This window comes from Gymnoscopelus braueri (genome assembly GCF_963280865.1).
Source record: "Gymnoscopelus braueri genome assembly, chromosome: 2".
NCBI lineage: Eukaryota > Metazoa > Chordata > Actinopteri > Myctophiformes > Myctophidae > Gymnoscopelus > Gymnoscopelus braueri.
In genome coordinates, this window is record NC_137604.1 from 57916755 (window position 1) to 57930119 (window position 13365).

Sequence of the window (13365 nt, forward strand, 5' to 3'; positions counted from 1 at the left end):
ACAGCCACTTCAGCTGCCTCTCAGTAGACATAATGAATGTCCTCAGTGAGCATTGCAGGCCACTCACAAGGCTTTATCAAACTGTTACCTAGATGAGAGAACATTAATCCATTAAGACCAGGAACGCATCTGTGTCATTTTAAGTTTTCTTTGGCTATTCAAAAATAGCAGATCTACTGTACAGCTCATAGCGTTGCACCGAGTGCCGCGCTATGAGCTTGTAGATTTTTTGAAAAATCGTGAAAATGTTTTGCAAAACTTTGAATATATATATTTTTTAAAGCGAACATTTTTAACTCCGATCGGTGCTTCTGGGGGTCCCTGGAACAACATATTTTGAGATGGGGGTCCGTGGCCAAATACATCATTTTGGGGGTCCTTCTTGACATGGAAAAGTTGATATAGCAACAAAAGATTAGTTACAAATGTTCGCTTTAAAACATATATTCAAAGATTTGCAAAAATGTTTTTCCCCAAAAAATCAGATATACAAGCTCATAGCGCTAATTCAAAGATTTGCACTCTGTGCCGCGCTATGAGCTTGTATATCTGCTATTTTTGTAAAGCCAAAGAAATCTTAAAATGACACAGATGCGTTCCCGGATTTAATGGGTTAATGAGCGCCAGGCTTGATAGAATTGTCAGTGTTGAGTCAGGCTACTTACAAGGCTGCTGAATGCCTTGTCATAGGTCTATTATCATTGATTAATGGCACAGTAATAAGGCCTAATAAATGACAGCCCTTGTTGGATCGATTTTCAGGTTTTGTCATATAACACATTCAGCCATGCTGTCAGATAACATTAATAAATCCCGAAAAGAAAATAGAAACTAGTCTGGAGTCAGGATCCAATTAAGAGAGAAACTTTTTTATGAGTTGAGCCGTGATGCGATTGCGAGATTCAGTATAACTGTATCATTGACAAATTACAGCACAAGAGACCATGAAACTTCATATATCGTCTCATAAACCTCATATGTCCAATACTGTTTTCAGGATGTTTTCTTTTTAGGATTCAAATTCAAAAATAGGAAAAGTAGCAGATCTACAAGCTCAAAACTTGTCGCTTCGAGCTTGTAGATCTTCTATTTTTGATGCGTTTGTGTGACGCTGTAGTATGATCAAGTAGTAGGGCATTCATTCATTTTACGAAAAAAAAACACAAAAAGTTAATATATGGAGATAAGAGGTTTCTGCCCGACAGCGACAATATGCTAAATCTCAATATCAGACATAGAATATCAGATGTTGAGTTATAGAGATTAGAGACCATATTATGGTGCAAATTGGTAGTGAACAGTCACGGTCAAGAAGGTCAATTACGATTAGCACATTGTCATACATAACGTCTGTACTGTTGAAGAAGGATGTGACTGATAATTGCATTTGTAATCTTGTCTAAAAACATACCACTTTCTTGCTTAAAGTTTTCTCTTAGAAACGTTTTGGTTTCCTGCGAAACGCCCACCCAGTGCTTAGGGTCAGATCGGTCTGCAGAAGACACATGATAATGTGAATTCACGCGATGGTTTACCAGGCTAGGGGTCCGTGGTAGCCTGGAATCCAGACTGATCTTCTCTGTTCTGCACATTAGTTATTTTCTCACTTCGCTTCTCAGTCTGGTTAACCTCCTATTTCCAAGGGGCGGGACGGCCACAAAGGAGCCGCGGCTTCTGTTTGGTCTGTGGTGTGGGGGCGGGACCAGTGGCTTCCAATGTAAAAGTCTGTGGGCGGGGCGGGGCGGGACAGAGACTTCCAATGTGAAATTCGAGTCACTCCCTCACTTGCCTACATAATTGGTGTTGTTTTGGAAATCCAGCTCAAACAGGATGATAGCCAGCAGATTGAGAAGCTAAGTGAAAAAAAACAAAACGCTGAACGAGCGCCAACGTCTGGATTTCAGGCAATCAAAAAGATTGAGGGAATCACTGCCTTTAATTGCACAAGATCATGTTCTAAATCGACATCGAAGTTTGGCATTTCACCTCTTAACTAGGGCCACGTCCACGCTGCCTCCGTCCAGTGATGTGCAGTAGGCTACACGGTGTTAACTCTCATTCACTCAGTCCTCCTCAGCAGGAGGACAGTGGTGTGTGGGGCGTTGTCATCCTCTGTCCGAGTGTCCGTCCTCGGTTCGGTCGGGGGACAGTGTGTGTGTGTGTGTGACATAGTGAGCGTTCCATGCTATCGGATGTGGCCGACAGGCATTAGCATGTATCAAACAACCCAGCAGCAACCCTATTGCGTTACCCAGTTACCGTAACTTGTCGTCACGGCCACTAGATCGCCGGGGTGATTTCCCCCCGCGCCCAGCCCGGGCGACGCAAGGGATCCGCTTACGTGGTGGTTGGAACTGACACTCTGCTGGCGAAATGAAGGGCTTTACTCTTTAATGAGACAACATGGCAGACATGCAGATGCACACGGACACTAGAAAAAGCCCCGATTTACACTGCGTCGCATGATGGCGTGATGAAAATAGCATTATTGCCAGATTTTGCAAGAGAAACAAGCAACCAGGTATATGAAGAAGTCCAATAGAAACGACTATCATAGGCCACGTGAGCACTTTAAACCTATATCCATCGGATATTTGTATCTACAAGCCCACATCGCAGATTTAAGTGGGGAAAAAAAGAAAATTTGAAATACACAAATCTGAGACGGGGGTCTGTGAAAAAATACATATTAATTTGGGGGTCCTTGATTTGAAAATGTTTGAGAATTACTTGTTTAAACAACATTTAGGAAACAAGCCTAAATAAGCAACTACACTTTAGAAACAAGCCCAAAAAAACCCTGCAACTACAAATATTTAATACGCTTTGATTGATGTTCTTTATTTAGTAAGACATAAGAAACAGTACATGGAAGTACAATTCACAATACAAGGTCTACTAAACTGGATAACTCATAAAAGCACTAAGCTTGTTTAAAATGAGTTCCCACGCACACAAATCATGATGTATTTATCAAGCAGACATGGCAACACTGGTCGTGAGCTTGTAGGTCGGCTATTTTCGCCGTGCATATAACGGACACACAGGGAGGACGTGTGTGTGTGTGTGTGTGTGTGTGTGTGTGTGTGTGTGTGTGTGTGTGTGTGTGTGTGTGTGTGTGTGTGTGTGTGTGTGTGTGAGACACCGGGTGATTTCTGACGGAAGGATCTGATCACTTGAGAGGCCTTTTCCTCTGAGTGATCAGACAGTTAAAAAAGTGTGTTGATTACACTTTAATTAATTATTCAAATAATCAGCTATGCACCACACTGCTTCTTCATTGTCTGACATATGCACAGGTGTGCACGCATACACACACACACACACACACACACACACACACACACACACACACACACACACACACACACACACACACACACACACACATACACACACACACACACACGTCCAAAAGCCCACATGCAGTGATTAATGTCTTTTGATTTTGCATCCATATTGTGATGCCATATGTAGCTCTATATGGCATATGTGTTGCTCAGAAGCTGTCAGAACCTTATCTAAAACATCCGGGACAACGCTCCACACGTCCCAGACTATTCTCCCTATTCTAAAACTGCAGACTCACTCCCAATCTTCCGCCGGAATCTGAAGACTCACCTCTTCAGACTCCACCTTAGCCCGTAGCACTTGCCCTAGCCTTGACAACCTAGCAGTCTTATGCAACGGTTAAGATTTGTATAGTTTCAATATACATAATTATAAATTATTTTTGTAATTATAATCTTTACACTGATGATAGGTTCTTGGTTTACCTATAAATTACTGTATGCATTTGATGTATTACCTCGTGTTTACCTTGCTTGCTTGCCTGGCTCTGGAATAAGGGTGTCTGCTAAATGCTTGTCTGTCTGTCTGTCTGTCTGTCTGTCTGTCTGTCTGTCTGTCTGTCTGTCTGTCTGTCTGTCTGTCTGTCTGTCTGTCTGTTTGTCTGTTTGTCTGTTTGTCTGTTTGTCTTGTCTTGTCTTGTCTTGTCTTGTCTTGTCTTGTCTTGTCTGTCCATCCCAGGACGTGGACCCTGCCTCCGGGTTGACCAGCAGGCTGCGGGGGGCCGGTGGTGTTGGACGAGGCTCAGGGGACGGACAGCCGGGGGGACCGAGCCCCTACTCCCCCCCGCCCCCACCTGGAGGTTAGTTCTGAATACACCTGAACACTCTCTGGGTTTACATTCACCTTTACTTTACTGTAGTATTTCCAATTGTCTATACTTTTACTTCTACTCCACTACATCTCTGAGGCAAATATTGTACTTTTACTCCACTACAGTTATTTGAAAACTTTAGTTACTAGTTACTTTGCAGATATGAATGATTACATTATAAAACATACATTAACCACTTTAGCCTTATTTTATGCCAAGGCTATTTGAAAAGAGCAGATCTACAAGCTCACAACGGCGTTTGTGAGCTTGTAGATCTGCTATTTTCAAACATTTTAGTACTCTTACTTTTGGTACTTTAAGTACATTTTGATAGCAATACGTTTGTACTTTTACTCAAGTAAATTTTGAATTCCGGAGTTTCACTTGTAACGGAGTATTTCTATATTGCAGTATTGATACTTTTGGGGTGTTCTCTGTTCCAGCTGTGAGAGTCCTGCCTATAGACGGGGTGATGTCGCCGCCAAATGGAGAGCTGATGATGTCACCGCCTGCGTCGCGGGTGGCGTCGCCACCTGCGTCACGGGTGCATTCACGGGTGACGTCACCACCTCCGGGAGGTGTCCGGGTGATGTCACCACCTCCGGGAGGTGTCCGGGTGATGTCACCACCTGACGGAGGAGCGGTGACATCACCGCCGACAGGACGGGTGATGTCACCACCTGTGGGAGGAGTCGCACCAGCAGGTGTGTAACGTAACAACAAGCAGGGAGGGGCCGGATTCACAAACAGTTTCTTTAAGAAGCATCTTAAAGGGATACTTCACCCAAAACAATTCTTTTTTTTCTATCTATTACTCACCCCATGGAGACTTCCATGGGGTGAGTAATGTAATTCCACTTCAATAATTTGATGACCAGCGGACTGGTAGGCAGCGGTTCCGGTAGATACAAAGGAGACTCTTTGTGTCTCCTACCGGAACCGCTGTCGGTCATCAAATTATTTGGTTAGGAATGCGACAAAAAAAATATATATATATCCATGAATTCAAGTCTCCATGGGATGACTAATGGATAGAAAAAAAGTCATTTTGGGGGTGAACTATTCCTTTAAGAAGTTGCTTAAAATTTTGTTTTAAGAAGTTCAGAGTTTTTTTTTTTTATTGCAATTCTTCTCCAACAAACAGTGTGAATTTCCTAAATATCTTCTTAAGAACATTGTAAATGTCATCTAAGGAGCTTATGAAAAATAATTGAACCCTTGCTATAGATGTGGTGTATGTACTGTATATAGTTAGCAGAAACCTCCTATCTCCATATTTTATCATTTTATGTTTTTTTTGTAAATTAACGCCCTACTCATACTACAGTGTCACAAAAAAGCATCAAAAGTAGCAGATATACAAGCGATTAAGTAACATTAACCTCCAGCCAAAATAACATTAGCCCCCAGCTGCTAGCATTTAAACAACAGATTAGCCCCCAGCTGCTAGCATAAAACAACAGTAAACAATCAAATATTTACATGATATTGGCACAGTTAATCATTGTCTGAGTTTCTCTGCGACAAATGGCCAATTAATAATTATCTCTTGTTTAGGCTATAGAAAGCAAACTGTAATTAAGATATATTCTAGAAATTTAAGACCTGCAACACATTGATAGAAAATACGTACTTTTTTGAGTGAACTTCTCCTTCACAGAAATGTGTTAGGTGATCTTAAAGAAAATAAGAATGAATCTGAGAGCTTTGCTTTCAGGAATTGATCAAGTTTTAATCTTAAAACTTGATTAATCTAAACCTCTCTTAACCTTTATTTATAACCTTTATAGAAGACATTTCTTCTTAAGAGAGTCTCATATATCCGGCCCTATAGTTCTTGAACTCTTCCTGCCTGAAATCCTCTAATTGTCTTCTTGTGTGTCCCTCTCCCTCCCCAAAGATCCTCAGCAGATGATGCTGGCACACCAGCAGCAGACTATCGCCACACAGCAGGCTGTCATCATGGTACGTAACGTCCTCCACTGACCGTTCACCATGTAGTGGCCATTAATTTTTGTGTACCTTTTATGTCATCAGAGGAAGTTTTGATATATTCAGTCCTTCACTCAAGTCAGGCCCCTCGCCCGTACAGAAAGTCGTCCGTGTGCAGCTTGTGGGAAAAGTGGAGATTTTACTAAACACTTGTTTTCTGGCAGAACTTTCAAATGGATATGAAACTAGAGGACAATATCTGACTCCAAGTCTTAGGAATTAAATATTGGGTGAGTACACACGCAGTTTAGAGCACTTTAATGCCGCGCAGATCGTGCTGCTAACCGCGAGTGGGTGAGACCGATCTATGGCTGTGTATTTAAAATACATGAAACGTATGTAAGATCACAGACATTCTAGGGCTAGACCCAGGGTTGTCAAGCTGTGTACATTAGAAACCTGAAAGTGTATCCAAAAGGAAATATGTTCCAATATATTAATCATATTAAGAAAACAGATAAGCTGTCAGGATACAAAGGGTTAAACATTTATGATTATGCACAGTGAGAAAACTAAACAGAGAAACGTCAACTAAGTAGACTACTTATTCTGAAAAGGAATACTCTTATTCTGAACATGTCACTTCCTGTTAACATCAGCCAAGTCCTGTGTGCCCGGCATGTTACTTCCAGTTGAGCCACAGGAGAGACTGAGCAGCTACTGTGTGCAGTATCAGTATCAGTAACAAAAGCTACAGAAGTTGATTAAAGTCAAGCTATAGAAGCAGTCCAGCAACTACAGAGTCCTGACTTAGATGTTTGATGTCAGAGGAGAAATACCAGCATTGGGTGAGTTGCCTGTTCACTGCTAATGCTAACATTAGCTGGGAAACACAGGGAAATGACATTGACTTATGCTACAAATGCTAGCATGCTAACTTTGAAGTGGTCATTTGTAATGAATGAACTCAGTTGATGTTAAATTGTATCATTGCACAGCTGGTACATGCTGAACGTTTATGGGAGTAGTGTTAAACACTTAGCCTGTGCTTTTTGTACACCGAGATGCACTTTGGTGTAAAGGCAAATTTTGCTCATGTTGTGCAAGTGTGTCACCACATAATGAAACTACAGCACCAAACAAATCCATTTCACCATTCTGTGTTTGGATTTTGACACCATTATACAGCAACTGTATGTCTTCATCAAGTCTTTTTGATATAACATCAACACCACCATACACCGTTTGAGACATCGCTATCTCTTCTGGTTCAACTGGGTTAAAAAGCTTCTTAATGGTGCTGTCTTGCAAGTAGTGGCCATGGTGGAGAAAGGTGTCAAATGTCGCTAGTAGTCTCCTCTTTAACATGTTCCATGCTGTCTGAATGTCTTTGGAAGATCCTCTGCATTGTGTCCCTCGTGTGCAGAATAGCATTTTGGTCATCTAATTGCACTTCAAAAATATCTTTAAATCACTTGTGATCCATAATCAGCTATTTGATTTTTGTCAAAATGGAACGGAATGGAATGGAACCCATTTTAGTACATAATGATAACAAACTTAAAACGATCCTCTGGGCAAATGCGGATATTGTTAAAGATCATTGGGAAATTCAGTACTTTGTTTTGTTATTAACATTTACTGTAAATGCCTTTCTGATTTTGAGATAGAAAAGCTCATGACAACCCCTAGAATGGAGAAGAATCACATTACATAGCTCTTGTTTTAAGATCTTTTCACCTTTGTTAAGAAAGACACTACCTGACAAGCTAGTTTTGAGTGTATTTGAATTAATACAGTGCTTGGAATGATGTTTTACCACTTATTTGAAGAGATGTACAAGCTAGTTATGAGTCTATTTAACCTAATACAGTGCTTGAAATGAGGTTGTACCACTAATTTGAAGAGATTTATAAGCTAGTTATGAGTCTATATGTGACTTAATACACTGAATAGAATGAGGTTTTACCACTCATTTGAATAGATTTACAAGCTAGTTATGAGTCTATTTGACTTAATGCAGTGCTTGGAATGAGTGTTTACCACTTATTTGAGTTCATACATTTGACATGTTGTTGTGTTGTTGTTGTTGTTTTTTCCAGGCCCAGCAGGCCACCATGCACGCCATGACCACGATGACCAGCCCCCCCACGTCGCCCATCACCAGCCCCCCTACCAGCCCTCTGATGGGCTACGGTTCCAGTCCCTACCCCTACTCCCCCATCCCGCCCAGTCCCTACGCAAACATCCCCCCCAGCCCCTACGCCAACATCCCTCCCAGCCCCTACCCTACGGGCGACCTGCCTCCTAGCCCCTACCCTCCTGCTGCAGCGGCCCACCCCCAGGGTCAGCAGCCTCATCAGCATCAAACCCCCCAACAACCCATTAATAATACCCAGTCTGTAAAACCTCAACCGAACCCCAGCAGTCCTGCAGCCCAGCAGCCCAGTGCCACCAAACCCAGCAAAATCAAGTCGGAGCAACACAAGGATAACCCACAGGTCAGTAACTTACCGTCTAATATTTACAGTAATATATGACTCTAAGTCAAGGGTTCCTCCCAAGTGTGACCTCCCAAAATAATCAAATTACAACTGGGGACCCCCCACCCTGACAAGCACTTGTAATTGTAGTCATTACATTTAGTTTGACTCGGTTTCACCGATATTGTGAAAATAGCCGAACTACAAGCCAGTGCGAGGCGTTGTGAGCTTGGAGTTCGGCTATTTTCACAACGTTTGGCTCTTTCTTAGGTAATATTTGAAAATGTGGCCAATGTTTGATCATTTTTATAGCATAGTTTGTTGGTTACTTTTGACGTAGTATTGGTCTTGTTATTAGTTTAATTAGTTTGTTTTTTAATTTGAGAGGAATTAAAAAGTCCTTAAATTGTAACTTTAGAAATGTGACGATACTCTGTGCACTTATACTGTATGTTGGTTTGTGGTTACTAATCATTTGGGGACCCCCCCCAAAAAATATTTTGGGACCCCCCTGGGGGTCCTCACCCACAGTTTGGGAACCACTGCTCTAAGTCAGAGGTTCCCAACCTTTTCTGGATCAGGGCCCACTTGAAAATCTCGAAAGCGTTCGCGGCCCACAGGCTGGAAATCGTTATTACACAAGTAACTGGAGTAGATGCTATAGCATTTAATCAGCATCCTCTTACAGTGTGTTATACTGTCTGACATTGACTTGGCATTGGTGGTACAATGTACAAACTTGCACAATGGTAAATGGATCAATACTGTTGTCATTGTAATGCTATTCCTCTGTGTGGCTTTAATTCCCATGCAGGCCAAGTATGGTCAGGACAGCGTTCCCAGGAAGAAGGCTCCAGCCATACCCATAAACAAGGAACCAGCCAAGAAGTTTGGTAAGGTGGCAGTGTGAGGGGAAGACAGACAGACAGACTGACTGACTGACTGACTGACTGACTGACTGACTGACTGACTGACTGACTGACTGACTGACTGACTGACTGACTGACTGACTGACTGACTGACTGACTGACTGACACATAGATACATAGATGGAAGAGACATAGATGGATCTTTATCTGTTGTGTGTGTGTGTGTGTGTGTGTGTGTGTGTGTGTGTGTGTGTGTGTGTGTGTGTGTGTGTGTGTGTGTGTGTGTGTGTGTGTGTGTGTGTGTGTGTGTGTGTGTGTGTGTGTGTGTGTGCATTCCAGCCCCGGTGGTAACGTCGCCACTGCCCCCTACTGGTGATGTAGTGAAGTGTTCAGTTGTCCCTTCAGACCCCATCCTCCACAGCAGCCAGGACATCAAGGGTAAGAGGCTGTGTTGATTGAAAATTATTATTTTTTTGTATTATATTCTGACCTCAACTGTGACTGTGTTGTGTGTGGATAATAAGAGTGTATAATATTATAACTGCTGTTTCAAGCGCCCACGCCTTCACTCAATCTGAACACATGAGGAAGATGCAGAACAATGCAAGCTTGAGAATACTCAGCCTGTATTATATGGATTTAGTCTCCTCACTTAATCTTGGCTCCACTGACAACCTCAATCGGCTGTTCCTTATTGTGGGTTAAAGTGTAAAGTGACAGAGAATGCCTTAAACCTGATTAATAATACGTTGTAATACAACGTTGTTGCACAGCAAAAAGATATCGAATCTACAAGCTCACAAAAAAAAAAGACGGCAGGTTGAAGGAGTTGACAATGTGTCAACCACTTAAACCCTATGCTTATTGCTGATTTTCTTTGGGGGGGTGACATACAAAGTTCTGCCCAACAGCGACGATGTATAATAATATACAATATGGGGGCAGTCGTTAGCACTGTTCCCTCTCAGCTAGAACGTCCTGGGTTCAATTCCCGCCGGGGACGCTGTGGGCGCTGGGGGCGTGTCCTCTCCTCCGCGTCATCATTGCCCATACCCTAGGTGGGGCTGGAGAAAGGGCCTTTCTGTGTGGAGTTTGCATGTTCTCCCCGTGTCCCCTAGGGTAGGTACCCTCACAAAAAACATGCAGTAATCCTTGTCTCTATACTGCCTCCCCCTGGTCAGCCGAGGCGTCTGATAGAGGGGACAGGAACTGGTTGGAATATGTGTTCCTTCCACGCGCTACGTCCTACCGGGGAAACTCCCCCCTGTCAAGCGATAAGAAGCGGCCTGCTCACTCCTCATGCATTGAAGGAGGCATGAGCTCAGTTCTGGGCTCTCCCTAGGCTGCCAGAGGGAGCGTAGTGCCCAGGATTACATAGGAAATTGGCATTGGGTGAAATGGGTTACAAAATAGTGGGATAAAAATTTGTTTAAAAAAATTATAATATACAATATAGCCTACATATAGCATAAGTATAATATGATAATAATAATAATATGTTGTTGTTTAATGTGCTTCCTTACATGTTGACCTTCTTTTGAAGAAATCATCACCAGATATAACTCACCACCTCCACCAGCGGATGTTCTGCCAGCTGGAAAGATGTGAGCTCAACTACAATTATATACTCAACTACAATTATATACTCAACTACAATTATATACTCAACTACAATTATTTACTCAACTACAATTATATACTCAACTACAATTATAATACTCAACTACAATTATATACTCAACTACAATTATTTACTCAACTACAATTATAATACTCAACTACAATTATTTACTCAACTACAATTATAATACTCAACTACAAAAGCGAAAAGTTGCTCAGTCAAATTGTGTGCTAGAGTTAAAGTACTGGAGTACTTGCCTTGTACTATATCATAAGGCCTAGGACAAACAGACTTGGTATATGGTTGCTATAGGATTACTGTACATGATTCTTGTGTTGTGTACCAAACGTAGGTCACAGTCACCTTGAAAACGCCAGTTCCACTTTTGTAACTTATTGCTTCTGGGGGTCCCTGGAACAAAATATTTTCAGATGGGGGTCCGCGACCAAATACATATAATTTTGGCGGTCCTTGTCATGAAAGAGTTTGAGAACCACCGATATTATAGCAACATACGGCGAAAAAAGATTTAGAAGACATTTGTAGATGTGTTCCCGGATTGAATAGGCTAAAGGTGTTAAACGTGTGTTAATCTGTACAGGAGACCAGAGGGCAAGTTTAAGAAAAAGCAGACCCCTCGTGATGAAGCCTTAAAGATTCTGAAACCTCAGATGGACAACCCTCCTGCTCCACAGGTACACACACGTACACACATACACACACACATGCACGCACACGCACGCACAGACACACACACTTCATACATGAGGACCAGAACACACGGTCATATGAATCCACTGCATACGGATTACAGGTATGAATGGATGCAAAATGGATGAATGACTGCTACTGTGTTTTGTTTGTTCAGGCATTTTACATTATACCCTAGCATCCCTATTCTGGGCATGTCATAATAGGGGACCATTAAAGGAATAGTTCACCAAAAAAATCACTTTGTTTCTATTGTTTACCTACCCAGTGTTGTCTTTCACTCATGCAGTTATAGTTTGTAAAACATTCTGTGGACTACCCTACAATACGTTTCCTTGTTATAAAAAACCCTCATAAGTTAGCATTCACATTGACCAATCTCCCAGCTCCAGGTCACTCAGATCTGACAGTCAGCTGTATATGAAGACTCCACGGTCTAGCACAGTTAGACCCTCCAGAAAAACGTGGGCTAAAATCCTTGATTACACACACAACCATTGATCTGTTTAGCCTCTATTCTCTCCTGTTGTGACTAGCCTCGGGTACCCATGCGTTGTTGTTTTTTGTTTCATTGTGACTAACTGACAATGTGATTGAGTTTTTTTGGTCCTAGTCTAGTCTTCTTTGTCTTCTCCTATGTTTCCGAACGAAGTGAATCAGGCTGGATCCCAGGCTAGGGTGCACTACAAATCCTGAATCTATGAACCTATGATGGCTTTAAAAACAAGGGCACCGCCTTTTTTTTACATGAAACCCTGTGATAAAATACCTAAAGGCAGCTAACTGCATACCGGCTACAAAAAAAAAGCTTTGAAAAGCTGATAATAGTTTAATATTTTAAGAAATGTGCTTTCCAAATGAAACGCTTTTTATCAGCTGATGGACCATGTCTCTATGCACCCACACTCCACTACTACAGGGTCCCTCCCTGGCACCTCTCCTGTCTAACAAAAACACTATATCAAGCCTATTATTAACTAATACAATTATATCGTTTTCGCTATATTCAACGTGGAGTTGTTATTTTCTTAAAGGCTTGCCTATTAATCTATCACAATTAATAAGTGAGGCGACTCAAAGCGTGGCCGGGCAGCGCTGTTGAATGAGGAGGAGAAACAGACCTCGTCTCTGGAAGCTGCTATATTAAATATTGATATATTTGACATGATGAATGTGCCATACAGTTGCTCAATCTTGATTACGTCCACATATCGTCAGAAACCTCTTATGTCCGTATTTAAACTTTTTGCGTTTTTTCGTAAATGAATGCCCTACTTCAGGGGTTGTCAACCGGTGGTCCGTGGACCACTGGTGGTCCGCGGAGGTATTGCAGGTGGTCCCTGGCCATGCATTAAAATATAAATAATAATAATAATATTTTTTTACTTTTAATAACTTACAGGAGTTCTTACTGTATGGTGTGTGTGTGTGTGTGTGTGTGTGTGTGTGTGTGTGTGTGTGTGTGTGTGTGTGTGTGTGTGTGTGTGTGATATGAAATGTGAGCTTACCATAATCACAGTAATCCTTAATCATATTCCATCATATTCAAACAAAATGTGTATTTTATTAGATATTATATTAATATTA

At 41.8% G+C, this 13365-nt stretch overlaps 1 protein-coding gene across 1 annotated transcript in view; it reads left to right on the top strand.

Moving 5' to 3' along the window:
- Nucleotides 1-13365, top strand: part of myo15ab (myosin XVAb) — a gene marked incomplete at its 5' end in the record, with an annotated part of 119504 nt that overhangs the window by 70836 nt on the left and 35303 nt on the right. Inside the window, 8 exons of the mRNA XM_080443960.1 lie at nt 4030-4150; nt 4606-4866; nt 6063-6127; nt 8197-8595; nt 9392-9470; nt 9786-9884; nt 10990-11050; nt 11669-11762. Of these exons, the coding sequence (XP_080300086.1) occupies nt 4030-4150; nt 4606-4866; nt 6063-6127; nt 8197-8595; nt 9392-9470; nt 9786-9884; nt 10990-11050; nt 11669-11762 (1179 nt within the window). The remainder of the gene's footprint in view (nt 1-4029; nt 4151-4605; nt 4867-6062; nt 6128-8196; nt 8596-9391; nt 9471-9785; nt 9885-10989; nt 11051-11668; nt 11763-13365) is intronic.